General features: G+C 46.9%; 3 protein-coding genes across 5 annotated transcripts; 2 read left to right on the top strand and 1 right to left on the bottom strand.

Moving 5' to 3' along the window:
* Positions 1-3,950: 3,950 nt before the first annotated feature.
* Positions 3,951-9,227, top strand: LOC121306552 (plasminogen activator inhibitor 1-like). 2 transcript variants are annotated; one of them, XM_041238338.1, is made up of 9 exons: positions 3,951-4,117; positions 4,857-5,063; positions 5,523-5,747; positions 6,076-6,270; positions 6,439-6,637; positions 7,122-7,222; positions 7,353-7,439; positions 7,657-7,740; positions 8,418-9,227. In XM_041238338.1, exons 2-9 carry the CDS (start codon positions 4,889-4,891, stop codon positions 8,462-8,464), a joined length of 1,113 nt encoding a protein of 370 aa, XP_041094272.1. In that variant the 5' UTR covers positions 3,951-4,117; positions 4,857-4,888; the 3' UTR covers positions 8,465-9,227. The 2 variants fall into 2 exon arrangements, with proteins under 2 accessions (XP_041094272.1, XP_041094271.1); XM_041238337.1 differs by having other exon boundaries at positions 4,825-5,063.
* An 807-nt stretch (positions 9,228-10,034) lies between these two features.
* On the top strand, positions 10,035-15,777 carry LOC121306587 (AP-1 complex subunit sigma-1A-like). 2 transcript variants are annotated; one of them, XM_041238400.1, is made up of 5 exons: positions 10,035-10,184; positions 12,475-12,653; positions 12,935-13,043; positions 13,424-13,561; positions 15,346-15,777. In XM_041238400.1, exons 1-5 carry the CDS (start codon positions 10,182-10,184, stop codon positions 15,391-15,393), a joined length of 477 nt encoding a protein of 158 aa, XP_041094334.1. In that variant the 5' UTR covers positions 10,035-10,181; the 3' UTR covers positions 15,394-15,777. The 2 variants fall into 2 exon arrangements, with proteins under 2 accessions (XP_041094334.1, XP_041094335.1); XM_041238401.1 differs by lacking the exon at positions 10,035-10,184 and adding an exon at positions 10,817-11,073.
* Positions 15,778-17,018: 1,241 nt separating this feature from the next.
* Positions 17,019-19,250, bottom strand: LOC121306544 (neurosecretory protein VGF-like). Its single transcript, XM_041238324.1, has one exon. It carries the CDS (start codon positions 19,227-19,229, stop codon positions 17,334-17,336), a length of 1,896 nt encoding a protein of 631 aa, XP_041094258.1. The 5' UTR covers positions 19,230-19,250; the 3' UTR covers positions 17,019-17,333.
* Positions 19,251-25,000: the final 5,750 nt, after the last annotated feature.

The following is a 25,000-nucleotide window of genomic DNA, read 5'->3' as shown; positions in this document are numbered from 1 at the left end:
GTCTGTCTGTCTGTCTATCTGCCTGTCTGTCTGCCTGCCTGTCTGTCTGTGTGTGTTTGTGTCTCTCTGTCTGCCTGCCTGCCTGCCTGTCTGTCTGTGTGTGTTTGTGTCTCTCTGTCTGCCTGCCTGCCTGCTTGTCTGTCTGTCTGTCTGTCTGTCTCTCTGCCCTGTTTGTCTGTCTGTCTGCCAGTCTATCTGTTCGTAGCCAGACAGTGTCTGTCTGTCTGTCTGCATTGGTGTTGATGATGATTCAGAGTCTAGTCAGTGTTGCAGCTGCCGGAACCAAGCCTGGATCACGACTGTGTGACCATTTAAGAGCAAATACATGAAATGCAAGAAATTAATACCCCCCCCCCCACGATGAGCAATGATGGAATTCTGCCACAGTGAATTCCATCAGCATCATTTTCATTTTCCACTATGATGGGGGGGGTCTACTGCCACAGTCCGGTCCACGTAGGTTCATTTTCATTTTCCACATACCCCATCAGTCCCCCCCCCCCACCATGCACTTCCTGTGTGTGTTACAGTAAACTCAGATAGTTATTTGAGGCTCTGGCGTGTCCCCCCAGAGGATAACAACAGCCCCCTCTGTCCTCTATATTTAGATTTACAGGAGATGGGAAGCACTGAGTCACACTCCCAGAGACTGAGAGATACACATACACACACACACTGAGGCTGAGAGATATATACACACACACACACACTGAGACTGAGAGATATACACACACACACTGAGAGTGAGCGATACACAAACACACACTGAGAGTGAGAGATACACACACTCACACTGAGAGTGAGCGATACACAAACACACACTGAGAGTGAGAGATACACACACACACACTGAGAGTGAGCGATACACAAACACACACTGAGACTGAGATATATACACACACACACTGAGACTGAGAGATATATACACACACACACTGAGAGTAAGAGATATACACACACACACACACACACACACACACACACAAACTGAGAGTAAGAGATATATACACACACACACTGAGAGTGAGCGATACACAAACACACATGAGACTGAGAGATGACACACACACACATGAGTGGGGGTGAGTGTGTGTGACTCTGAGACAGATATACACACACACACACACACACACACACTGAGACTGAGAGATACACACACACACACTGAGAGTAAGAGATACACACACACACACTGAGAGTGAGCGATACACAAACACACACTGAGACTGAGAGATATACACACACACACTGAGAGTGAGCGATACACAAACACACACTGAGACTGAGAGATACACACACACACACACACACACACACTGAGACTGAGATATATACACACACACACTGAGACTGAGAGATATACACACACACACACACACACACACACTGAGACTGAGAGATATACACACACACACTGAGAGTGAGCGATACACAAACACACACTGAGACTGAGAGATACACACACACACACACTGAGAGTGAGAGATATATACACACACACACACACATTGAGACAGAGATACATACACACACACACACTGTTTTTGGTCTCTGTTTGATGCTGAAACGCAGGCACAGAGCACGGTTAGGGTTAGGGTTGGGGTTGGGGTTGGGGTTAGTGTTAGGGTTTGGGTTGGGGTTAGGGTCTCAGCGTGTGCTGCTGTGGATTAATCAGTGTTTTTGGTCTGTTTGAAGGTGAAACGCAGGCACAGGGTTAGGGTTATCTTGCTGTCTGTCTCTCGTTTAGACACTCTCATGTTCGCGTGACTCAGGTGCGTCTGTAGAAATGACTTCAATCCCAGAATCCTTTTGCTTTGTTCTGTGAACAACTGAACACGAAAACAAAGGTGTTTTGCAATAAAAACAAGCGACAAACTCACTCACTCACTCAATGACTCACTCTCTCCTTCTCTTCTGTGAGTCCCGAGGTGTTATCAGCTGGACGCATTCTCCCAGGAGGAAGCGCCTGATGTGCCATTTCCCTCCTCAGACTCTTTCCCGTGAATTGCAGTCTACTTTTTGAAAACAGACGTGAGCTGTGCAATTAAGGAGATACCAGAGGCACAGCACGTGAGTGTGCATGTCTGTGTGCGTGTATGTGTGTGTGAGTGTGAGTGTGTGTCAGACCGGGGGTCAGTTATAATTATAATTCCAATTACAAACACAGCAAAGCTCTTTCCTGCAATGCAATTCAATGGTATTTTGTGAAATTCCAGTTTCCATTTGAAATGATGCTGTAGAGATTCCAGTGACAGATCGGAGGCCATGTGTGTGATATGGACTCGGGGGGGGGGGGGGGGGGTCAGCGATCAGTCCAGAGTTCAGTGGCGCTCGGAGGGGGGTGAGTCAGGGGGGAGTTCCACAGGGTCAGGCAGGGCATAAACACAACAGCATATAGGGAAAGGGTCATGGCTCTAACTTATGCCATTATTAAAATAGCGACTCTCCTGTTTTAATGACTTTTCTTCTCATTCATGGATAATAGAAGACTCAATTCTAACCCCTTGATAGCTAGTCTATCTTACATCCTCTAGAGGGCAGCGTGCTCAAGGGGACAGGTTTATGGTTGTACTGTACCTGAAGGAAGGAAGGAGAGGGACAGACTAATTTAAGGAGGACCCCTCCTTGTGAAACGACCCCCTTCTTTAAGTGTAGCACAGAGAAGAGAATGAACCAGCCCCTTCTCAACGTGAAGCACAGAGAAGAGAATGAACCAACCCCTTCTCAAAGTGTAAGCACAGAGAAGAGAGTGAACCAGCCCCTTCTCAAAGTGAAGCACAGAGAAGAGAATGAACCAGCCCCTTCTCAAAGTGAAGCACAGAGAAGAGAATGAACCAGCCCCTTCTCAACGTGAAGCACAGAGAAGAGAATGAATCAGCCCCTTCTTAAAGTGAAGCACAGAGAAGAGAATGAACCAGCCCCCTTCTCAAAGTGAAGCACAGAGAAGAGAATGAACCAGCCCCCTTCTCAAAGTGTAGCATAGAGAAGAGAATGAACCAGCCCCTTCTCAAAGTGTAGTGAAGCACACTGAAGAGAATGAACCAGCCCCTTATCAAAGTGAAGCACAGATCCTTCTCTATAAACGAGCCCTGACACATTCACATGCACACACACACACACACTCACTGTGAAGGAATTGATTCAGTCTGCCAGTGGAATTCTGAGTTCAGACCCTGTCTGAGATTGGTTTGTTCAAATTCTCTACTGATGACATCACAAAGCACACGCCCTCTGGTCTGCCCCCTAGGCTCCTAACACTGTACATCTAGTCCTATTTCACTCTTTCTCTCTCTCGTTGCTTGGATATAGTTTCCATGGCTACGGAATATTTCCAGCCCCCAGCATTCTTTGAGACTCTCATCAGCGTGCTTTGGCTTGCTTTGCTGTGGTGTTACTCTACTGTACTGCAGCACAGCACAGGCAATAATAAACCCATGATTTACACAAACTAATGAGCCTGTATTACAGAGAGCCTGCCAGCAACATCCATCCCCATTGCCACAAACCAGATCTCTCAGGGGGAGGAACAAGTCGATGACCCAGACTCATAGCGAGAGCATGCACAGGAGAGTCTAGAACCAGAAATAGCAGGTTTCACATCGCGAGAGCATGCACGGGAGAGTCTAGAACCAGAAATAGCAGGTTCCACATCGCGAGAGCATGCACAGGAGAGTCTAGAACCAGAAATAGCAAGTTTCATGACAATCTGACAAGCGATTGTGCAGTGACTGTATATGGAAGATATACTGTATATACAGACCGCCCATATCCCCAGAATCCGATACTGTGTGTGTGTGTGTGTCTGTCTGTGTGTCTCAGTTTGTGTGTGTCAGCGTGTGTGTTCCACTAATTCCAGGGGGGTGGGGGGGGGGTCTATGACTTCACTTTCAGTAATTACTTCCTCCTGTCTGTGTCTGTGGTGTGAGAGAGGGGAGAGAAAAGGGGGTGGAGGTGTATAAAGAGAGACAGAATGAGAAGGAGAGAGGAGAGAGAGACTGAGACTCACACTACAGTATATTCTCTTCTGTGCTTTTTGGAACAAGGGACTGGAGTTTAACTGAGAAATAAAACGGCTGCTCTGATCTTCAACAAGAAAAATGAAACTTCCTCAAACCGGGTAAGAAAAGCTGTGAACGTGCATCATTGTATTTGTTCTTCTGTTTCTTTTAGTATCTTTATACTGTATTCAATAGCACTGGATACACATGAGATTAGTGCAGCAGAGTCTGCTTTTTAAATGTGCTTTACCAGACCTCTCTGTGCTTTGCAATGCTTCCCTATGCTTTACCAGACCTCTCTGTGCTTTACAATGCTTCCCTGTGCTTTACCAGACCTCTCTGTGCTTTACAATGCTTCCCTGTGCTTTACCAGACCTCTCTGTGCTTTACAATGCTTCCCTATGCTTTACCAGACCTCTCTGTGCTTTACAATGCTTCCCTGTGCTTTACCAGACCTCTCTGTGCTTTACAATGCTTCCCTGTGCTTTACCAGACCTCTCTGTGCTTTACAATGCTTCCCTGTGCTTTACCAGACCTCTCTGTGCTTTACAATGCTTCCCTATGCTTTACCAGTACACGGTTGTGGAGTGATATATAGTGACATCACAAGCGTGTAATAAAGTCACAAAAAGAGCATGTGCATAGTACTATAAAAGTAGTATTAATAATAATAATAATATATTTATTTCACTTTGCGCCCACGGGCAGGTATATCTCCATAGCGCGGCAGAATAATACACGCGGTGTTTGTTTGAAGTGCCATATGTATATATATATTATATATAGTTGCACATATGTATATATATATATATAATTTATTTTACAGAATGCAGAGTCTCGTTGTACCGCTGTTGCTAGTTGCCGGAGCGCTGGGCTCCCTGCTCCCGGAGATGGACTCTGATTTCGGCATGCGAGTTTTCCGAGAGGCGCTCCGCTCTCCGGCCGCCGAGAGGAACCTGGTCTTCTCCCCGTACGGACTGTCCACCGTGATGGGCATGGTGCAGCTGGGAGCCGCGGGGCAGACGTACGCGCAGGTGCGCGGTGCTATGGGATACGCCGTCGAGGGTAAGCTCAAATTGCTAATTTATAACTAATTAATCTATTAGCATTTTTCTTGTGTTTGCTTGTATGCTTGGCGTGCATTTAAGTAATTTGTAAAGATGTAGCAAGCGTGACGTTTTGTAACAGTTATTAATAATCTTATCTGATATTATCATAAGGGGGATGGAAATAATACTCCGATTGCATAAAAGTGTCATCCAGTCCAGGTTTTGCTACTAGCTTGATCAGCCCACAGTGTGTCCAGGTGTGTCTTATTATTAAACTCCCAGTGAAACCAGGACTGGATCACACCGCTCTGCAATGGAAGTATTATTAACATCCCTGCTAATGCTGAGTACATTAGCTTTGAGAATCTATACCCTGCTTACACTGTGGTTAATCAAGCTCTTAGTAAAACAGGGAATGGACGGACCTCTGCTATTGGGAGTCTCATGTCCCTCTCCCTCGTTTCCCGTGTCTCAGATCGCTGGGTACCGCAGACTCTGCGGAAGATCTGCGCGTCGCTGTCCGGCGAGGGCGCCCTGCAGACGGCGAGCGCCGCCTTCGTTCACCGCAAGCTGCGTCTGGAGAAGCCGTTCCGCCATCGCCTGGCCAAGGTCTTCCAACAGCTCCCCAAACAGGTCGATTTCAGGGACACTCAGACTGCCACGGCCGTGGTGAACCGCTGGGTCTCGGACAACACCATGGGTAAAAGGACGAGGAGTTATTGTTATTATTATTATTATTATTATTATTATTATTATTAGACATGGCAATCTGAATCAGTAACGAGCAGAATCGGTTGGTAAAAACTACAGCTCCCAGCATGCCTACACTGCTATTATTAAGTGAGGGATGATGGGAGTTGTAGTGCTTTATGCACATAGCTTTAGAAGTGCTATTAACGTGAACCAGGACTGCCACCAGCAAGCGGCAACTTGAATCAGTTCTATCACTTCTATACTAGTAATGACAGCGAGGCATGCTGGGGGATGTAGTTCTTTCCCCTCACACTCTTTCCCTCTCTCTCTGCCAGGTATGCTACCTCACTTCTTGTCCTCAGACGCCTTGTCCTCTGAGACCCGCCTCCTTCTGCTCAACGCGATTCACTTCCAGGGCAGGTGGAAGGTGCCCTTTGAGCCCCAGGAGACGCGCGAGCGGCTGTTCCACTGCGCCAATGGCAGCTCCATGCTGGTACCCATGATGCAACAGACTGCGCGCTTCCAGTACGGTGAGTGCTGGGGTCAGGCAGGGGTCAGGCAGGTCAGACAATTCTAAAACCAACAGTGTTTATTAATAAAAATGACATCCTACTTTCCCTGGCTGTGATGTCACGCTCTCTGCGATGATGTCACGCCCTCATTCTCTCTGTCTCTGATGACGTCACTCCCTCTTGCAGGCGAGTTCGTGACCCCGGACGGCGTGGACTATGATGTCATCGAGCTGCCGTACGAGGGGGACACGATGAGCATGCTCCTTTTGTCCCCCTTCGAGAAGGATGTCCCCCTGTCTGCCCTCACCGCGGGGCTGAGTGGGGAGCTGCTGAGGGAGTGGAGGAGGGGCCTGAGGAGAGCCAGCCGACAACTAGCACTGCCCAGGTGAGAGAGAGAGAGAGAGAGAGAGAGAGAGAGAGAGAGAGAGAGAGAGAGAGAGAGAGAGAGAGAGCGCATTGTATTGCTGTGCTTGTGTGTAGGGGTGCGTGCAGGGTACAGGATGTAGAATTTAGTGGTGTGTAGGGTACAGGGGTATGTGTAGGGTGTAGTGTGTGTGTGTGTGTGTGCAGGATGTAGGGGTGTAGGGTACAGGTGTGTGTGTAGTGTGTGTGTGTGTGTGTGTGTAGGGTACAGGGGTGTGTGTAGGGTGCAGGGTGTAGGGTACAGGGGTGTGTGTAGTGTGTGTGTTTAGGGTGCAGGGTGTAGGGTACAGGGGTGTGTGCAGGGTGTAGTGTGTGTAAGGTGCAGGGTACAGGGGTGTGTGTAGGGTGTAGTGTGTGTAGGGTGCAGGGTACAGGGGTGTGTGTAGGGTGTAGGGTGCAGGGTGTAGGGATGGTAAAGCTGATCTCTGCTGGGTTTCTCCTCCCAGGTTTTCCATCGAGACGGAGAGTGAGCTCAACGGGGCTCTGGCAGGACTGGGCATGAGGGACATGTTCAACCAGCAGAGAGCTGACTTCACCAGAGTCACCAGTGAGTACCGTCCCACTACAGCCCCTCAGTAAAATACAGAACCATTATTGCATTTGGCATTGGAGCACTCATTTGGGAAGGGTACAGTTAGTATAACATGTGTCTCTCTCTCTCTCTCTCTCTCTCTCAGTGGAGGAGCCCTTATTTGTGTCAAAGGTTCTTCAGAAGGTGAAGATCGAGGTGGATGAGAAAGGAACCAAGGGAGCTGCAGCGACCGGTGAGTTCAGCTGACCCTGACCCTGACCCTGACCCTGACCCTGACCCTGACCCTCACCCTCACCCTCCCCTCACCCTTATATCAGTGAACGGGTCTGGTCGACTCTGTCTCTCTTGTGGTTGAAGAGTTCTCTTGGTATTAGTTAATGGTTGTGCTGGTGAATGCTGGCGTGTGGCGCTGACTCTGTCTGTCTGTCTGTCTGTCTGTCTGTCTGCAGCTGCGATCCTGTTCTCTCGCATGGCAGTTGAGGAGATCACTCTCGACAGGCCCTTCCTGTTCCTGGTGCAGCACAAACCCACAGGTGACTATTATTATTATTATTATTATTATATTATTATTATTATTATTATTATATTATTATTATTATTATTATTATTATACTGTGGTCCCATTGCAGCTGCCCTATGATTGTGCTACCATTGCGCCTCAGTGTAATACACAACCATGATTGCCTTGCCATTGTAGAGCCTGTGTGTGTGTGTATGCTCTCTTGTAGTTTTTGAACCCGTGTCTGAACCCTGCTCTCTTGTAGTTTTTGAGCCCTGCTCTCTTGTAGTTTTTGAACCCGTGTCTGAACCCTGCTCTCTCGTAGCTTCTGAACCCTGCTCTCTTGTAGTTTTTGAACCCGTGTCTGAACCCTGCTCTCTCGTAGCTTCTGAACCCTGCTCTCTTGTAGTTTTTGAACCCGTGTCTGAACCCTGCTCTCTCGTAGCTTCTGAACCCTGCTCTCTTGTAGTTTTTGAACCAGTGTCTGAACCCTGCTCTCTCGTAGCTTCTGAACCCTGCTCTCTTGTAGTTTTTGAACCCGTGTCTGAACCCTGCTCTCTCATAGTTTTTGAGCCCTGCTCTCTTGTAGTTTTTGAACCCGTGTCTGAACCCTGCTGTCTCGTAGCTTCTGAACCCTGCTCTCTTGTAGTTTTTGAGCCCTGCTCTCTTGTAGTTTTTGAACCCGTGTCTGAACCCTGCTCTCTCTTCCAGGTGCTGTTTTGTTTCTGGGTCAAGTCATGGAGCCGGCTGGGAAGTGACCCTGCAGAACAGTGAACACAGACCAGCAACACCTTTCAAATAATAAGAATAAGAATAACATATACCTGAACAGCGTATAGAGAAATCACTGAGAAATATCATATATATTTTTATTGAAACAAACCAACATTTGAATAGGAATTGTTTTTGAAAGTCTTGGGAGGGAAGAGTTTACAATTATTAATGTTTGTATTATTATTATTTATTATAACTCTAACGCTATAAAGACCTGTCACTGTTTATGCTACAATGGCGATGCAATAATTCTGCTGTTCTAATGGGGCGAGGCTGCTCGAATGGGACCACAGTGTGCCAGCTATACCCTTCTCAGAGGATCCTCGGCAGCACAGCGACAGTTCTGTATTACACTGAGGGGCAAATGTGGCACACAGATAGGGCAGCTACAACAGGGTGAGGCTGGCAGGACAGGACCGCAGAGAAATTAAAAAAAAAAAATGTTTTTCAAAAAGCTGGGTTTTGAGAGTAACTGCAGCCCGGCTTCAATCAAAGTGAAGTCCTGCTTCAGCTATTAATGGGCTCTGCGGTGTGTGGAGTCACACTGTGTCTCTTTTCTAAGCGATTCCAACTTCGTGTGTGTGTGTTTTCTCGGTGTGTGTGTGTGTGTGATTTTTGTGTTTGTTTGTGGGCTTTTGCTCAGCTGTTAGATATTTTGTCAGGGATTATTAAATTATAAAAGTGTTTGTGGTTTTTTTTTGGCTTTGTGATTCAAAATGTATGATAAAGAAGATTTTGTCTTTGGGAGTCATTGGTTTTGGTTAGTGTGTGTTGAGTCTGTTGATCTGTTTATTTTCCTTCATTCCTCTATAAATTTATCTCATTGGTCGTTCATGTGCATTCGTGTACAGCAGATATATTTAGCCTGATAAATGCATCGCTGCAAACTGCAGAGATCGGCCTCGGCACGTCATTTGCACACCGTGAAAACTGGTCCTGCAGCGACCTCTTGTGGACAAACGGAGAATTGCACGCGATTGATTTCAACGACCTCATATTCAGATCCACGTTTTATTCTTGCGTGATGTCATACGTACCGTGACATCATTTTTACTTCTATCTTTAAATCTGTATTAATAATCTCTCTCTCTCTCTCTCTCTCTCTCTCTCTCTCTCTCTCTCTCTCTATATATATATATATAGATATAGATATATATAGATATATATAGATATATTTAATGTCAAAAATGGCCCAAAATTATCTTCCAAAGACGTCATCTTGATCTCCAATCGGTTTTTGCCAAAATTGCTATTTTTGACTGAAACGAACCTGTAAAACGAACCTGTTCAGACTCGCCTCCGGCTCTACGTTACCAAAGGTTGCTATGGATACCTCCTTGAGAACGACTCTTGAGAACGAAAGGTGCTGGGTTTTCCCCGGCAACAAAAAAAGCCGTTTAGATGTTCGGCCTCTTTGCTCAACCTCCGGCAAGCCCAGCGTATCGCTTCTACGGACGGGTTTCGCGCATCTCCGTCAATCTCCGGCAAGCCTTCAATGCCATGCTTCTACGCGCCTGCGCGAATCGACTCGCCCTTCCTTTTCGATCCCGCCCCCCCCTGCCCCCACACACTCCGGGGACAGTAATGGCAGAGTCGGGTCGGAGATTTTAACCACTCCGCTCCAGGAAAGCAGCGCAAATCGATCTGAGCCCGGATTGAGCCGAACCGCTTCGGGACCGGTCCATATATCTCACGCACGACATGGTAAGACCGGGGGTGGGAGCTATGTGATATATTTTGGGGGGAGTGCGGAGACACCCCTATAGCGCCGCTGTACAGCGCGATATGAGGCGAGACTCTCCCGCTTCCGCTCACCTGGAGCACGGCTGACAGGTAACAGCTGCCGGCAACAAAGAAACAATAAGAAACAGATACATTTCAAAACAAGAAACAATAAGAAACAGATACATTTCAAAACAAGAAACAATAAGAAACAGATACATTTCAAAACAAGAAACAATAAGAAACAGATACATTTCAAAACAAGAAACAATAAGAAACAATAAGAAACAGATACATTTCAAAACAAGAAACAATAAGAAACAGATACATTTCAAAACAAGAAACAATAAGAAACAGATACATTTCAAAACAAGAAACAATAAGAAACAGATACATTTCAAAACAAGAAACAACAAGAAACAATAAGAAACAGATACAAACAAGTAGAGCCGTAACCTCTGTAGCGGGGAGATCACGGACTCAGAAATGCGGCGTTAATATATATAGAAACCGTGCCTGTATACATGATATAGCTTTATGTGTGTATAAACCGTACCTCTATATATTCTATAGCTTTGTGTGTGTGTATATATATATATATATATATATAATATGTAGGTTTGTATATAGGCCAGATGCTCTGAGGGAGTGGTTAGACGAGCTGGTAAAAACCAAACTGAAGGATTACTCGCTTCCGGTACAGATCAGTACACCGCCCGGAAGTGCTCAGCGGCGCAGGTGTGTCTCGTACAGGTGTGGAGCCGAGACAGGAAGTTCACGTCATATCGGATCTTACTTTTAGACCCAATTTGACCGAGAAGGATCATTCTAAAAGTTTATCCCAAAATATCATAATCGGAATTTTATAAAGGTTAGTTTACCGTGGTTTACTTTTCAATGTACTTTACCTCTCTGTGCTTTACAATGCTCCCCTGTGCTTTACCAGACCTCTCTGTGCTTTACAATGCTTCCCTATGCTTTACCAGACCTCTCTGTGCTTTACAATGCTTCCCTATGCTTTACCAGACCTCTCTGTGCTTTACAATGCTTCCCTATGCTTTACCAGACCTCTCTGTGCTTTACAATGCTTCCCTGTGCTTTACCAGACCTCTCTGTGCTTTACAATGCTTCCCTATGCTTTACCAGACCTCTCTGTGCTTTACAATGCTTCCCTATGCTTTACCAGACCTCTCTGTGCTTTACAATGCTTCCCTATGCTTTACCAGACCTCTCTGTGCTTTACAATGCTTCCCTATGCTATCTTGGAAGGGCCACGAACTGTCTTCAGAGACCGAAATGCTACGAGCCGCCCCACACCAATGGTCTGGAGACACGACTCTGTGCTTTACAATGCTTCCCTGTGCTTTACCAGACCTCTCTGTGCTTTACAATGCTTCCCTGTGCTTTACCAGACCTCTCTGTGCTTTACAATGCTTCCCTATGCTTTACCAGACCTCTCTGTGCTTTACAATGCTTCCCTGTGCTTTACCAGACCTCTCTGTGCTTTACAATGCTTCCCTGTGCTTTACCAGACCTCTCTGTGCTTTACAATGCTTCCCTATGCTGTATTACACACTGTGCTCCGAGATGTTCAGGTTTGCTCCTGATTAAATGGTTTCATTATTGAATTCACGCTGCGTGTTTTAGTTGTTCAGTGTGTAAACCTTGACAATAAGAGAAGCGTTTTTCAGACTTTGTTCTAAAGAACTCCGCGAATGCATTAATGACTCGTTTTTAAGATGCGTGTTGTTTTTTTAAGGAACGTTTTGACCCGCAGAATCCCCTGGCTGGCTGGCTGGCTGGCTTGTTTGTTTGTTTTCTTTACATGCTGGCATGTTGCAGTAAAAGTCAGTCTGAGGGGTTACTGTCCACATTTACTAAGCAAGGCGGTGAATATCCGGGATTAAGAAGAAATCGGTTGCTTTTCAGACCGGAAGTGCCCCGGTGAAGCACGTCGTTATTCTTGAGATTCACCGCAAAATATCCATAGGAAAGCATTGACTGTTAGACATTTTCTGCTTTGCTTGATAAATGTGGACAGTAACCCTTGGAACCGACTTCTACTGCGACATACCAGCATGTAAAGAAAACAACAAGCAAGATATATATATATATATATATATATATATATATATATATATATATATATATATATTCACTCTCACATGTGCTTCATGCTGCTGTTCAGCGGGCAGGGGAAGCTGTGTGTGTAGCAGTGTGTGTGTAGCAGTGTGTGTAGCGCTCTCTCTCTCTCTCTCTCTCTCTCTCTCAGATGCGCTTCATGCTGCTGTTCAGCAGACAGGGGAAGCTGCGTTTGCAGAAGTGGTACACGCCCACCTCGGAGAGAGACAAGAAGAAGCTGGTTCGGGAGCTCATGCAGCTGGTTCTGGCCCGCAAGCCCAAGATGTGCAGCTTTCTGGAGTGGAGGGACCTGAAGATCGTGTACAAGAGGTGAGGGGACCGGACCGGACCGGACCTGGGCGCGATTCTCGTCCTAATTGTAGCAGCATTGTTTTAGTGAGATTGCAGTTCCAGTGCTGTCTAGTGCCTTCATCAGCGTTATTGTTTGGACTGACTTTTTGACAGCCTACAGTAGGGTGCTCCTAGTGTTGAGTTGCTGTTCTGCTTTCGGCCAGCAGGGGGCAGTGTTGCCGCAGGAGAAGAATTCTCATTTCTGGTTGACGAGATCTCTGTGTCCGTCTCTGTCTCCCTGTCCCCTGTCCCTCTCTCAGGTACGCCAGCCTGTATTTCTGCTGTGCAGTGGAGGAGCAGGACAACGAGCTCATCACTCTGGAGGTGATCCATCGCTTCGTGGAGCTGCTGGACAAATACTTCGGCAGCGTGAGTAGAGAGGGGTGCAGGGTGTCAGCGCTCGGGGGTGCTCTGCGGCCAGGGCTGTACCATTCAATTACTGGAGCTCTCCACAGAAATGAGGTGCCGACAGTCAGACGAGAGGCGCTGGTGTCAATCGCGCTGATTCACCCTTCAGAAATGATTGCAGAAGCAGCTGCCTGGGTTCGTGTGGATCGCTGATCTCCGCAGAGGCTTGAGAGAAGCAGCGATCGTCACAAACCCCTGCAGCTGCTGCTTCACTGATGGACACCAGCGCCCCCTGGCTGGCGGAGAGAGAGAGAGAGAGAGAGAGAGCGCTCCGGACAGTGGAGTAATCGTGTGGTGCCACTCTGCTGTCTAAATGTTAAAGGGATCCGTTCCTCCCACAGGTCTGTGAGCTGGATATCATCTTCAACTTTGAGAAGGCCTACTTCATCCTGGATGAGTTCCTGATGGGGGGAGAGATTCAGGACACCTCCAAAAAGAGTGTTCTGAAAGCCATAGAGCAGGCTGACCTACTGCAGGAGGTGTGTGATACAGCACAGTCATTGCAGGGGGGTGTGATACAGCACAGTCACTGCAGGGGGGTGTGATACAGCACAGTCACTGCAGGAGTATGCAGCTCTGAGCAAAAGTGTTAAATCGCTTCTATATAGAATGAACTCCCTCAGCTTCATAGAGTCCAGTGAAAGCTGCTGAATAATGATCCCTTGTTAACATATTGAATTGCACCCCCTCTATATAGAATGAACTCCCTCAGCTTCATAGAGTCCAGTGAAAGCTGCTGAATAATGTTCCCTTGTTAACATATTGAATTGCACCCCCTCTATATAGAATGAACTCCCTCAGCTTCATAGAGTCCAGTGAAAGCTGCTGAATAATGTTCCCTTGTTATCATATTGAATTGCACCCCCTCTATATAGAATGAACTCCCTCAGCTTCATAGAGTCCAGTGAAAGCTGCTGAATAATGTTCCCTTGTTAACATATTGAATTGCACCCCCTCTATATAGAATGAACTCCCTCAGCTTCATAGAGTCCAGTGAAAGCTGCTGAATAATGTTCCCTTGTTATCATATTGAATTGCACCCCCTCTATATAGAATGAACTCCCTCAGCTTCATAGAGTCCAGTGAAAGCTGCTGAATAATGTTCCCTTGTTCTCATATTGAATTGCACCCCCTCTATATAGAATGAACTCCCTCAGCTTCATAGAGTCCAGTGAAAGCTGCTGAATAATGTTCCCTTGTTAACATATTGAATTGCACCCCCTCTATATAGAATGAACTCCCTCAGCTTCATAGAGTCCAGTGAAAGCTGCTGAATAATGTTCCCTTGTTCTCATATTGAATTGCACCCCCTCTATATAGAATGAACTCCCTCAGCTTCATAGAGTCCAGTGAAAGCTGCTGAATAATGTTCCCTTGTTAACATATTGAATTGCACCCCCTCTATATAGAATGAACTCCCTCAGCTTCATAGAGTCCAGTGAAAGCTGCTGAATAATGTTCCCTTGTTAACATATTGAATTGCACCCCCTCTATATAGAATGAACTCCCTCAGCTTCATAGAGTCCAGTGAAAGCTGCTGAATAATGTTCCCTTGTTAACATATTGAATTGCACCCCCTCTATATAGAATGAACTCCCTCAGCTTCATAGAGTCCAGTGAAAGCTGCTGAATAATGTTCCCTTGTTAACATATTGAATTGCACCCCCTCTATATAGAATGAACTCCCTCAGCTTCATAGAGTCCAGTGAAAGCTGCTGAATAATGTTCCCTTGTTAACATATTGAATTGCACCCCCTCTATATAGAATGAACTCCCTCAGCTTCATAGAGTCCAGTGAAAGCTGCTGAATAATGTTCCCTTGTTATCATATTGAATTGCACCCCCTCTATATAGAATGAACTCCCTCAGCTTCATAGAGTCCAGTGAAAGCTGCTGAATAATGTTCCCTTGTTAACATATTGAATTGCACCCCCTCTATATAGAATGAACTCCCTCAGCTTCATAGAGTCCAGTGAAAGCTGCTGAATAATGTTCCCTTGTTAACATATTGAATTGCACCCCCTCTATATAGAATGAACTCCCTCAGCTTCATAGAGTCCAGTGAAAGCTGCTGAATAATGTTCCCTTGTTCTCATATTGAATTGCATTTTGAAATCCAACGTGAAATACTACTGTACTGTTATTATAGCTTCCTTCTGGTAGCCTTTTTTTTTTTTTTTAGCTGATATCATTTTCTAGTTTTTTTTGATCACGTGATGTTAAAGTATCTGTTATGTTCTCTCTCTCTCTCTCTCTCGCCCAGGATGATGAATCGCCCCGCAGTGTTCTAGAAGAGATGGGACTGGCGTAGTGGCTCTAGAACCCAAAACCTAGAACCCAGAACTTTAGACTGTATCTATTAACCCCCCACCCCTGCAACACACTGCCTCCTAGTGGATGCAAGGAAGTAATTTTAATAAATAGTGCACAGAGCAGCTGTAATACTTCTCGGATCCACCAGGGGCAGCGTGATGCTTTGACCCATTCAGTCCTGAATAATTCTCCTCGCACTGAAGGAAGCAAAATGAAGCAATGTAATTCAAACAGGAACTCCTTTATTGATTATACAGGACCACAGGACATTTAAAAAAAAAAAAAAAAAAAAAAATTTCTATGTATTTTGGTAAAAGTGTTTTTAAGACGCTCTCAGCGCAGCTGAGATAAGGCGGGACTTGTTTTTTTTTTTTTTTTTTTTTTTAAAAAGAAGAGAGAGAGATAACCAGGTCTAGATCGCCGTGTTTAAATTTATGGGCAGCTCAGAGTTCGCTCTTCAAAGGAGGGATACAAGGGAGGAAGAAACGATCTTCCGTTTCTATAGAAATATATATTTAAAAAAAAGGGAATCGCCTGAATGTAATTTTATATGAACAGCTCACAAGAACAGCGGGTCGAAACCCCGTTCCGATGGAAGTCGGATGTCTTGTTAGACTGTGTGAAATGATTCTTATCGTCATTATTTTAATTGTTGTTATTATCAATATTATTTGTTATTGATGTTTTTGTTTATTTGCTGGTTTTGTCTTGCTTGATAAGGGATCGTGTTGTTTGTGTGAAATTGAGTGGATTAATAAACACTATCATTGAGCTGAACGTTCTCTCTGTGTGAGTCTGTGTGTGTGTGTCTGTGTCTCTGTGTGCTCGCGTGTGTGTGTATCTTTGTCTGAATGTTGATTGCCCTGTAGGTCACAGTATAGGTTCTACTGCATTCCTCTGTTTAAACATCAACCTGCAAGCGCCTCTCTCATCTCATACTGCATTGCCTCTCTCCCTCTCTCCCCCTCCTCTCTCCTCTCCCCCCTCCTCCTCTCTCTGTATGAGTCACCAGTCATTTAGATTCCAGTGACAGTAGCACCCCTGTCCAGTGTGTGGGGGGGGAGGGGGTGTCACACACACAGGCACAACTCAAATACAGCTTCCATACACACACATATATATATATCTATATATATAACTGTTTGTGTTTTTTGTATCTTCCCTGCATGAAAAGTTAAGCTGTTGGTGTTGCTGCTTGGCTGCCGTGTCTCTGAGATTCACTATTGGTGTATTGGAAGGCTGAGCAGGGAAGGAGGCTCCAGTGCAAATGAAACCATGCACCGCCACGCAGTCTGGAAGCAGCTTTCAGTATTGAGTTCAGTTGAACAGTTTAGAACAGGGTTTGGAGCGAAGAGCAGGAGAGGAAGGGCCAGTCTGCCCCTGATCTCAGTCCAGGCTGCGGTTCAGGGATAGAGGCACTGCTATCGGAATCCCATTATCACCCAATGGCCTCCAGTGCTGATCAATCATAGACCCCCCCAGATCAACCACACCTGTGGTTTACTGTGTGTAAAGGTGTGTGTGTGTGTGTTTAAGTGTATGCAAGTGTATAGAGTGGGTGTGTGTGCACGCAGGGGTTGTGTATATATATATTTTTTTTCAAAGGAAATAGAAACCTGAAAGTTAATAAAATAGTTGCTTTTATTTGTGTTTTTTTGTTTAGGAAAACTAGTAAAATCAACATGCTATTTACATGAAGCCACGGGTTTTATTAATACAAGTCAGGTTGTACACGTCATCAGCACAGGGCACACAGCCGACTGACTGACTGACGCACAGCCACACGTCACAGGGGTTTTTTTTTTTTTTTTTTTTTTTCAATGAAGTGATACTTTTGCACAGCAATTGAATGACGCAGAGACTAAACACACGTGCAGTTCTCTCTCTCTCTCTCTCTCTCTCTCTCTCTCTCTCGCCTCTCTCAGCGGGGACGGGGTTTCATTGGAACACCTCCGGGTGTTCCAGCAGGATCTTCTCGATGAAGTTCTCCAGCTCCTCCTCGTTGTCTCGAGTCTCCTGGTAGTAATCTCCTCTCTGCTGCCCCCTGGGGGCAGCGGGGTAGTAGAAGTGCCTGCGGGGCTGGGGAGGGGGGCGCCGGGGCTGGATGTAATTCGGGATGGGGTAGCTCTCTCGCTGCTGCTGTTGCTGGGCTTGGTATCTCCAAGGGGCTGGCCACGACTCCTCGTAGTCCAGGGAGTTGCCCAGGATGTCGTTCACAGAGAGCTCCTGGCTGTGTCTGGCAGGCTGGTAGCGAGGGTAATACAGGCTGTTCGCCTTGTGCATGGAAGCCTGCTGTTTGGGATACTGCTGCTGTTTTACAGGAGCTGCTTTCTGCTTGAAATCGCGTTGCAGTTCCACTTGTAGCCTGCCAGGGGGTGTCCTTGCGCTGCCGGCTCTGCCTGCGGGGTTTTGGTCGAGGGCGTGGTTGAAGGCCGGTTTGGGGGCGGGGTTAGGGGCGGGGCGGCGTCGGGGCTCGGGGGCGGAGTCTTTCTTCTTCTTTTTCTCCTCCACGTCGGTGATGATGTCGATGACGTCATCGGCGGGCAGGTGGAGCTTGCTGGAGATCTCGATCAGCCTGTCGATGGTCTGCGGGTCCATGTCGTCCTCGTCCTCGTTGGACCTCTTGTCCTCGGCTGCGTTGTCTTCCAGAAGGTAGTTCTTTTTGTGTTGGCCTTGCCTGTGGTTGGGGTTAGTGCTGTGGCTGTGCCCTTCCTCGAGCTCCTCCCTCTCCTGCTCTCTGGCGCCCCCTCCCTGCTTCATGAGGTACTGCAGCAGCAGATCGGACGCCACGTCGGCCAGCTTCTCTTCCTCATCCCTGGCTCTTTGGGCCTCAGCTGCCTGCCTCCTCACCTCCTCCTGCTCTGCCTCTTCCTCGGCCTCTAACGCAGCCTCCTCTTCATCTTCCTCGCTCCTGAACTGGGGGTGGAGCAGCCTGGGCTGAGGTGCCTTCCTCTCTCTCTTCGCCTCCTCCTCCTCCTCTTCCTGGCTCTCTCCTCCTCTCTGCACCAGCCCCCTTAAAGCAGCGAGCTCCCCCCCGACCTCTCCTGAGTCTTCCCAGCTTCCTCTCCCCTTCCCCAGGCTGGCGACTGCAGCTCTCTCTCTCTCCCTCTCCCTCTCCCTCTCCCCAGCCAGGCTATGTCTCTGCATCTCCCTCAGCATGGCCTCCAGGTTCTCCATCTCTCGCTCGGTCAGGACTCCCTGCTTCTCCTCTCCCTCCTCCTCCTCCTTCTCCTCTGAGGGGGGGTTGGCCGCTGGCTTCCCCCAGGAACTGCTCTCCCCCCTGGGCTTCTCCTTCTCCAGCCTCCCCGGGCCACTCGTAGTCCGGCTTTTCACCCTCTCAGTAAACCTCTCTTCCTCCTTCCTCCTCTCCATAGCCTCATCCTGCTGCTGCTGCCCCAGCAAGGCTAGCACTGCCTCCCCTCCCTTTTCCTCTCCACCCTCCTTTCCCTCCTTCCCTCCCTCCCTCTCCTCCTCCTGCTCCCCACCCTGGTTCAGCGCTTCAATCAGCACAGCGGCGAGCGTTTTTGGGTCGATGTCTTTGAACAGCTCCTCCTCCTCCTCTCCTCCCTGCTGCTTGTGGCCGAGGCGGGCTGGAGAGGGACTGGAGAGGGATCGGGTTTTCACATCTTTGTCCCCTCCCCCAGGCAGCTGGGGGGTCTCCAGGTTGAGCTCGCGGAGGGGGTCCGGCAGCCTTGGCATGCCGTCGTGCGCCATGCCCACGTCATCCTCCTGCGGGGCTTCGTTTTCCGTGATGGGCGCAGCGCGGGCGAGGAGGGTGAGGGTGATGGAGAGGAGCAGGGAGACCGCACAGCCATGGTAACAAGACCACTTCATCGCTGAGAGTCTGCAAGAAACACAGAGGAACAAACAGGTATTATATATATATATATATATATATATATATATATATATATATATATATATATATATATATATATAGATACATATTCATTATATCACACCTCTCTGCCCTTTACAATGCTTCTCTATGCTTTACCAGACCTCTTTGTATTTTACAATGCTTCCCTATGCTTTACCAGACCTCTCTGTATTTTACAATGCTTCCCTATGCTTTACCAGACCTCTTTGTATTTTACAATGCTTCCCTATGCTTTACCAGACCTCTCTGTATTTTACAATGCTTCTCTGTGCTTTGCCAGACCTCTCTGTGCTTTACAATGCTTCCCTGTGCTTTACAATGCTTTCACTGTGCTTATTCTAAGTTCCAAATTGGAACACATAATCAAACTGTTTTAATTCTAGACCTTGAACAGTTCTATTTGGAACCTTGTAAACAGAACCTGAGGCAAGACCCGGCATTCCAGAGCAAGTCTAGAATTCTATAGGGAACTCTGGCAGAAAGCTGCTCTTTCTCCTGAGTGATAACACAGACTTTAAATCTGAAGCAAGTTCCCTTTCTCCCTGTGGTGTAGCTTCTGAAAGCACACACAGAAGCCTGCCTGGTAAAGGCAAAGGCACCAGAGTGGAGCCGCCTGTGTAACGCAGCGCCATCATTAGTGCTGCACAACGAGAAGGGGTCCGGCTCTCTGCTGCAGAAACTCCACAGCGAGTCTGCATTGTGACTCAGGCATGGGAAAAGGTCAGTCTAGATAGAGTGCGGGGGGGGGGGGGATTCTGTCACTGCCCTGGCAACCAGGCTTACTCTCTAATTCAATTTCCCCGTAGATGGGTCGAACGCCTGGAGCCACATTGTTTCCATAGCAACTTATATACCTGACTTAATTGAAGATGCCGATTTGGAAAGTCCCCCCCCCTCCCCCTACCCCCCTCGATTTCAACCTCTTCACCTCTTCAGGAACTCCATCCCCTGATTGCACGAGACAACCCTCCTCTGGGCTTCCTATTATCAACCAGATAATAAACAACTGAATCGTGTTTCTTTTTGTTTTCAGTTTCATTGTAACGGTAATAGCCCTGTATTCATAAATGAGAGAGAGTCTTTTTTATATAATCTCGATTAACAACAGAACTTAACAATGTCGCAATATCACCTGCGTGTGTAACACAGTGTGGGTGCCTTATAATCCTGATCCAGTGAGACAGGACAGCCCAGCACAGCCCCGCGCAGCTCCACTCAGCACACACACCCCCACGTAGCATGCACAGCCCAGCGCAGCCCCGCACAGTAGCATGCACAGCCCAGCGCAGCCCCGCACAGCTCTGCACAGCCCCATGCAGCCCCGCGCAGCTCCACACAGCACACACACACCCACGTAGCACACACAGCCCAGTGCAGCCCCGCACAGCCCCACACAGCCCCACGCAGCCCCATACAGCCCCACGTAGCCCCACACAGCCCTGTGCAGCCCCACGTAGCCCTGCACAGCCCCACGTAGCCCCCGCACAGCCCCCGCACAGCACCGCGTAGCCCCACACAGCACTATACAACAATTCTCGAGTTACAAACAATGTTCAGATCAATGGAGCGCCCACTATCCGAAATCCAACAGGTGCCCCAGCACTGTTTATAAATCTGTATCGGTCTCTCTATCTGTGTGTCTGTCTGTGTGTCTGTCTATCTGGATTCTGATCTCTCTCTCTCTCTCTCTCTCTCTCTCTCTCTCTCTCTCTGTCTGTCTCTTATGTGTGTGCGTTTATATATTAAACACAAATACAATGAAATCTCAATTAACAAGACTGAAGCTGACACTCAAATGAATAATATCAAAATCGCCATAAAAAAGAAAACAGGTATTATTATTATTATTATTATTATTATTATTATTATTATTATTATTATTATATATTTATTATTATTATTATTATTATTATAAAATTACTTAAAATCCAATGAACCTATTACATTAGACATCTGTTGTTTGTTTGTTTGTTTTTGTTTTTTTTTTTGTTTTTTTTAATGATGATAATTATTTATTCGAGCTGTCTTGTTTGTATAGATTGCTGTATTATTTCTTTGATCGTTTTGCGGGTATAGAAATGTCTCTGTTTTGTTTCAGGCTCTCTCTCTCTCGCTCTCTCTAGCTCCACGCTTCTTGCTCTGTTTCAGCACCACGGACAGCGATCGCTCTTTAATACTCCCCGGAGCACCACGTGTCCTGACGTCAGCATCCCCATTGACGTCAGCGGTTCATTGATAAAGACTGTGCCAGGCTGGAGCCGCTGTTCTCCTCACCGCAGTGGTTTTGATGAATGAACGAGAGAAGCGGTGAATGGAGAGTAGTATTTGCGTTAAAGAGCCGAGGTTTCCCGTTGTCAGAGAGTGACTTGAATGCATAACTCGCTCCACACACACACACACACACACACGCGCACACACACACACACGCACACGCACACACACACACACACACACGCACACGCACACACACAACCGCCACAACACACACGCAACTGCTGTTCAAAATCAAACAGGTCCACGTAGATTCGTTTTTTTTTTTTTTTTTTTTTGGGGGGGGGGGGGGGGGGGGGGGTTGAGTAATAGATTTGCTTTGTGTTAATATATGTTATTTAGTTAATAGTAATCAATACTTACAATAAATCAATCTATCATGTTTTTACGCTATACTAATTCACTGGAATCTAGACAAAGGAAACGCTTATGATGACGTACGTACCGTAGATACATTTTCCCTTTAATATTAAGAAATAAAATAGATCTCGATCACCCCTGTAGTGGAGATAGAGGAGAGAAGAGATATCCGATATAATCTCGTCTTTCTCTCTCTCCCTTCCTATTATCTCTCTCTCTCTCTGTCTCTTTCTGTCCCTGTCTCTCTCTCTCTCTGTCTCTCTCCCTCTCTCTCTCTCTCTCTCGTCTCTCTCTCTGTCTGTCTCTCTGTCTCTCTCCCCCGTCTCTCTCTCTCTCTCTCTCTCTGTCTCTCTCTCTCTGTCTCCTCTCTCTCTCTGTCCCTCTCTCTCTCTCTGTCCCTTCTCTCTCTCTCTTTCTAGAGCTTCTGTTAGCTCTGTTTCGAGATCTGAAGTTCCGTTTATTAAGCTGTTTGATGGTGTCTCATTTAAAAAAATGTTTTGACACTCATTATAATTATTTATTATAAATTAATAAATTATGTTGTTGTTGTTGTGGTTGTGGTTGTTTGTTTGTTGTTTGTTGATTGTTCAGGTTCTGAAACAAACAACTGTGTTTGTTTGATCTGTTTCTCGGAGGATTGTTTCAGGACTGTTTTCACAAACTCTTTGTTTTGGAAGGAGGAGGCCCCTCTCAGCTACACTTCGACTGACTCCTCCTCCTCCTCTCTCCCTGGAGTGAAGCTGACAGTTTCACACCCACTCAATGCGCATTGCAGTCTGCAGTCTTCTCTCCCGTGAAATCGACTATTAATTCACAGTGTGTGTGTGTGTGTGTGTGTCAGTGTGTGTCTGTGTGTGTGTGTGGTGTGTGTGTGTGTGTGTGTGTGTGTGTGTGTGTGTGTGTGTGTGTGTGTGTTGTGTGTGTGTGTGTGTGTGTGTGTGTGTCAGTGTGTATGTGTCAGTGTGTGTGTGTGTGTGTCAGTGTGTGTGTGTGTGTGTGTCTGTGTGTGTCTGTGTCAGTGTGTGTGTGTGTCTGTGTGTGTGTCTGTGTGTGTGTGTGTGTGTGTGTGTCAGTGTGTGTGTGTGTGTGTGTTGTGTGTGTGTGTGTGTGTGTGTGTGTGTGTGTGTGTGTGTGTGTGTGTGTGTGTGTGTGTGTGTGTGTGTGTGTGTGTGTATATGTATATATAGGAGGTCCGGGGGAAAGCAATAAGGGATCCGGGGGGGAAAGCAATTATTTCTCTATCCCCCCGTTACCCCCCCCTCCCCCCCGTCCCGCCCCGTCCCCCTTCCCCTCAAATCAAACTTGACTGCATTTATCTCGCCTTTATTAAACCCTGCGGCCGGTTGTGTGCTGATAGCGGTCCCGTGTTAATTGGAAAAGAGATTAGCTTTCAAACCGACATCAATGACACCGCCCGCCTCTGCCAGTTTTAATTTCATTCACGAAATTTCACGCGAATCCGATCTAAACACAGGCTGGTAATCCGACACACGCGCTGGAGTTCCGTGCAGAGAACAGAATACAGCTTGATTTTTCTTTCTTTAATTCTCTATATTTGCAGTTTGAAATGCGCAGCTATGGCATACATGTAGAGTCTGTTTTAGATTACAAGGGATTTGAAAGCGAGATTAAACTGTTGACCTCGGCGGCTGCCAGACATCCCAGGGAGAGGATAATGGAGCTCATGGTAAAGCATAGGGAAGCATTGTAAAGCACAGAGAGGTCTGGTAAAGCATAGGGAAGCATTGTAAAGCACAGAGAGGTGTGGTAAAGAATAGGGAAGCATTGTTAAGCACAGACAGGTCTGGTAAAGAATAGGGAAGCATTGTAAAGCACAGAGAGGTCTGGTAAAGCACAGAGAGGTCTGGTAAAGCATAGGGAAGCATTGTAAAGCACAGACAGGTCTGGTAAAGCATAGGGAAGCATTGTAAAGCACAGAGAGGTCTGGTAAAGCATAGGGAAGCATTGTAAAGCACAGAGAGGTCTGGGAAGCATTGTAAAGCACAGAGAGGTAGCATAGGGAAGCATTGTAAAGCACAGAGAGGTATGGTAAAGCATAGGGAAGCATTGTAAAGCACAGAGAGGTCTGGTAAAGCACAGAGAGGTCTGGTAAAGCATAGGGAAGCATTGTAAAGCACAGAGAGGTCTGGTAAAGCATAGGGAAGCATTGTAAAGCACAGAGAGGTCTGGTAAAGCATAGGGAAGCATTGTAAAGCACACAGAGGTCTGGTAAAGCATAGGGGAGCATTGTAAAGCAACTTTCATACAGGCCCGGATGTTCGAGTGGGTTTATAAATGGATCCGGCGCACCACTTAGGGAGATGACGTCATAGTGGCTATTCCTGGCAGCTGTTGAATTATTGAGCAGCGTCGCTTTTAACGGATTCCTTTTTCATTTTTAAAAACGCGATTGCTTTACAGCTGCGACAGAATGTCGTATCAGATCTACTCCGAATAAAAACCGCTAGTCTTCAAGCAAACATTTATTTATATAATACTAACTCTGTATTGATAACTTCAGTGCCATCTTCATATAGACACTGTATTTATAATATAATAACTACTTTGCTAGTGGGTTAATGTGAACTGAGCTGGGTGTAAATGGGATTTTTCCCGACGGACTGGTCGACATGCTTCACAGTGCGTGTATTCTAGACAGGCGGGCGCTTTATCCTTCTGATCGAGTTTGACAGGGTTGTCTGCTCGCATGCCGCTGTCCCCGGTCCCGGCTCACTGGTTATATTTAGAGCTTGCACCCTCCTCCCCCGCGAGGCACGATGACTCAGTCTGCAGCAGCCGCCTCGTGCGTCACCGGGCAGGTGGGGGGGGGGGGGGGGGGGGTTAAGAGAAAAAGTCTCCAAGATTTAATTGGAAATCTGGAAATTTGCTGAGAAGCGATGCCTTTACCGTCGCGCCGCTTCAACGCTTCAATACTCCCATTCCTCTCTCTCTCTCATATATATGAGAGAGAGAGAGGAATGGGAGTATTGATTGCAATGGGAATGCTGCCTGTGCCTCGCCTATCTATCACTGGGATGGGAATAAAGACTCCCGCTGCACAGCAGTGTGATCCAGTCCTGCTTTCACTAGGAGT

This window comes from Polyodon spathula, chromosome 48 (assembly GCF_017654505.1).
Source record: "Polyodon spathula isolate WHYD16114869_AA chromosome 48, ASM1765450v1, whole genome shotgun sequence".
Lineage (NCBI taxonomy): Eukaryota > Metazoa > Chordata > Actinopteri > Acipenseriformes > Polyodontidae > Polyodon > Polyodon spathula.
The sequence above is the reverse complement of the archived record's forward strand: the minus strand, read 5'-3'. Positions and strand labels throughout refer to the sequence as shown.

Excerpts from the sequence above, each read along its gene's own strand:
- LOC121306552 (XM_041238337.1), top strand. The coding sequence starts at position 4,098 with ATGAAACTTCCTCAAACCGG. Across the intron at positions 4,118-4,824 it reads ATGAAACTTCCTCAAACCGG|AATGCAGAGTCTCGTTGTAC; the intron begins GTAAGAAAAGCT and ends TTTATTTTACAG. Across the intron at positions 5,064-5,522 it reads TATGGGATACGCCGTCGAGG|ATCGCTGGGTACCGCAGACT; the intron begins GTAAGCTCAAAT and ends CCCGTGTCTCAG.
- LOC121306587 (XM_041238400.1), top strand. Across the intron at positions 12,654-12,934 it reads CTGAAGATCGTGTACAAGAG|GTACGCCAGCCTGTATTTCT; the intron begins GTGAGGGGACCG and ends TCCCTCTCTCAG. Across the intron at positions 13,562-15,345 it reads AGGCTGACCTACTGCAGGAG|GATGATGAATCGCCCCGCAG; the intron begins GTGTGTGATACA and ends TCTCTCGCCCAG.
- LOC121306544 (XM_041238324.1), bottom strand. The coding sequence starts at position 19,229 with ATGAAGTGGTCTTGTTACCATGGCTGTGCGGTCTCCCTGCTCCTCTCC.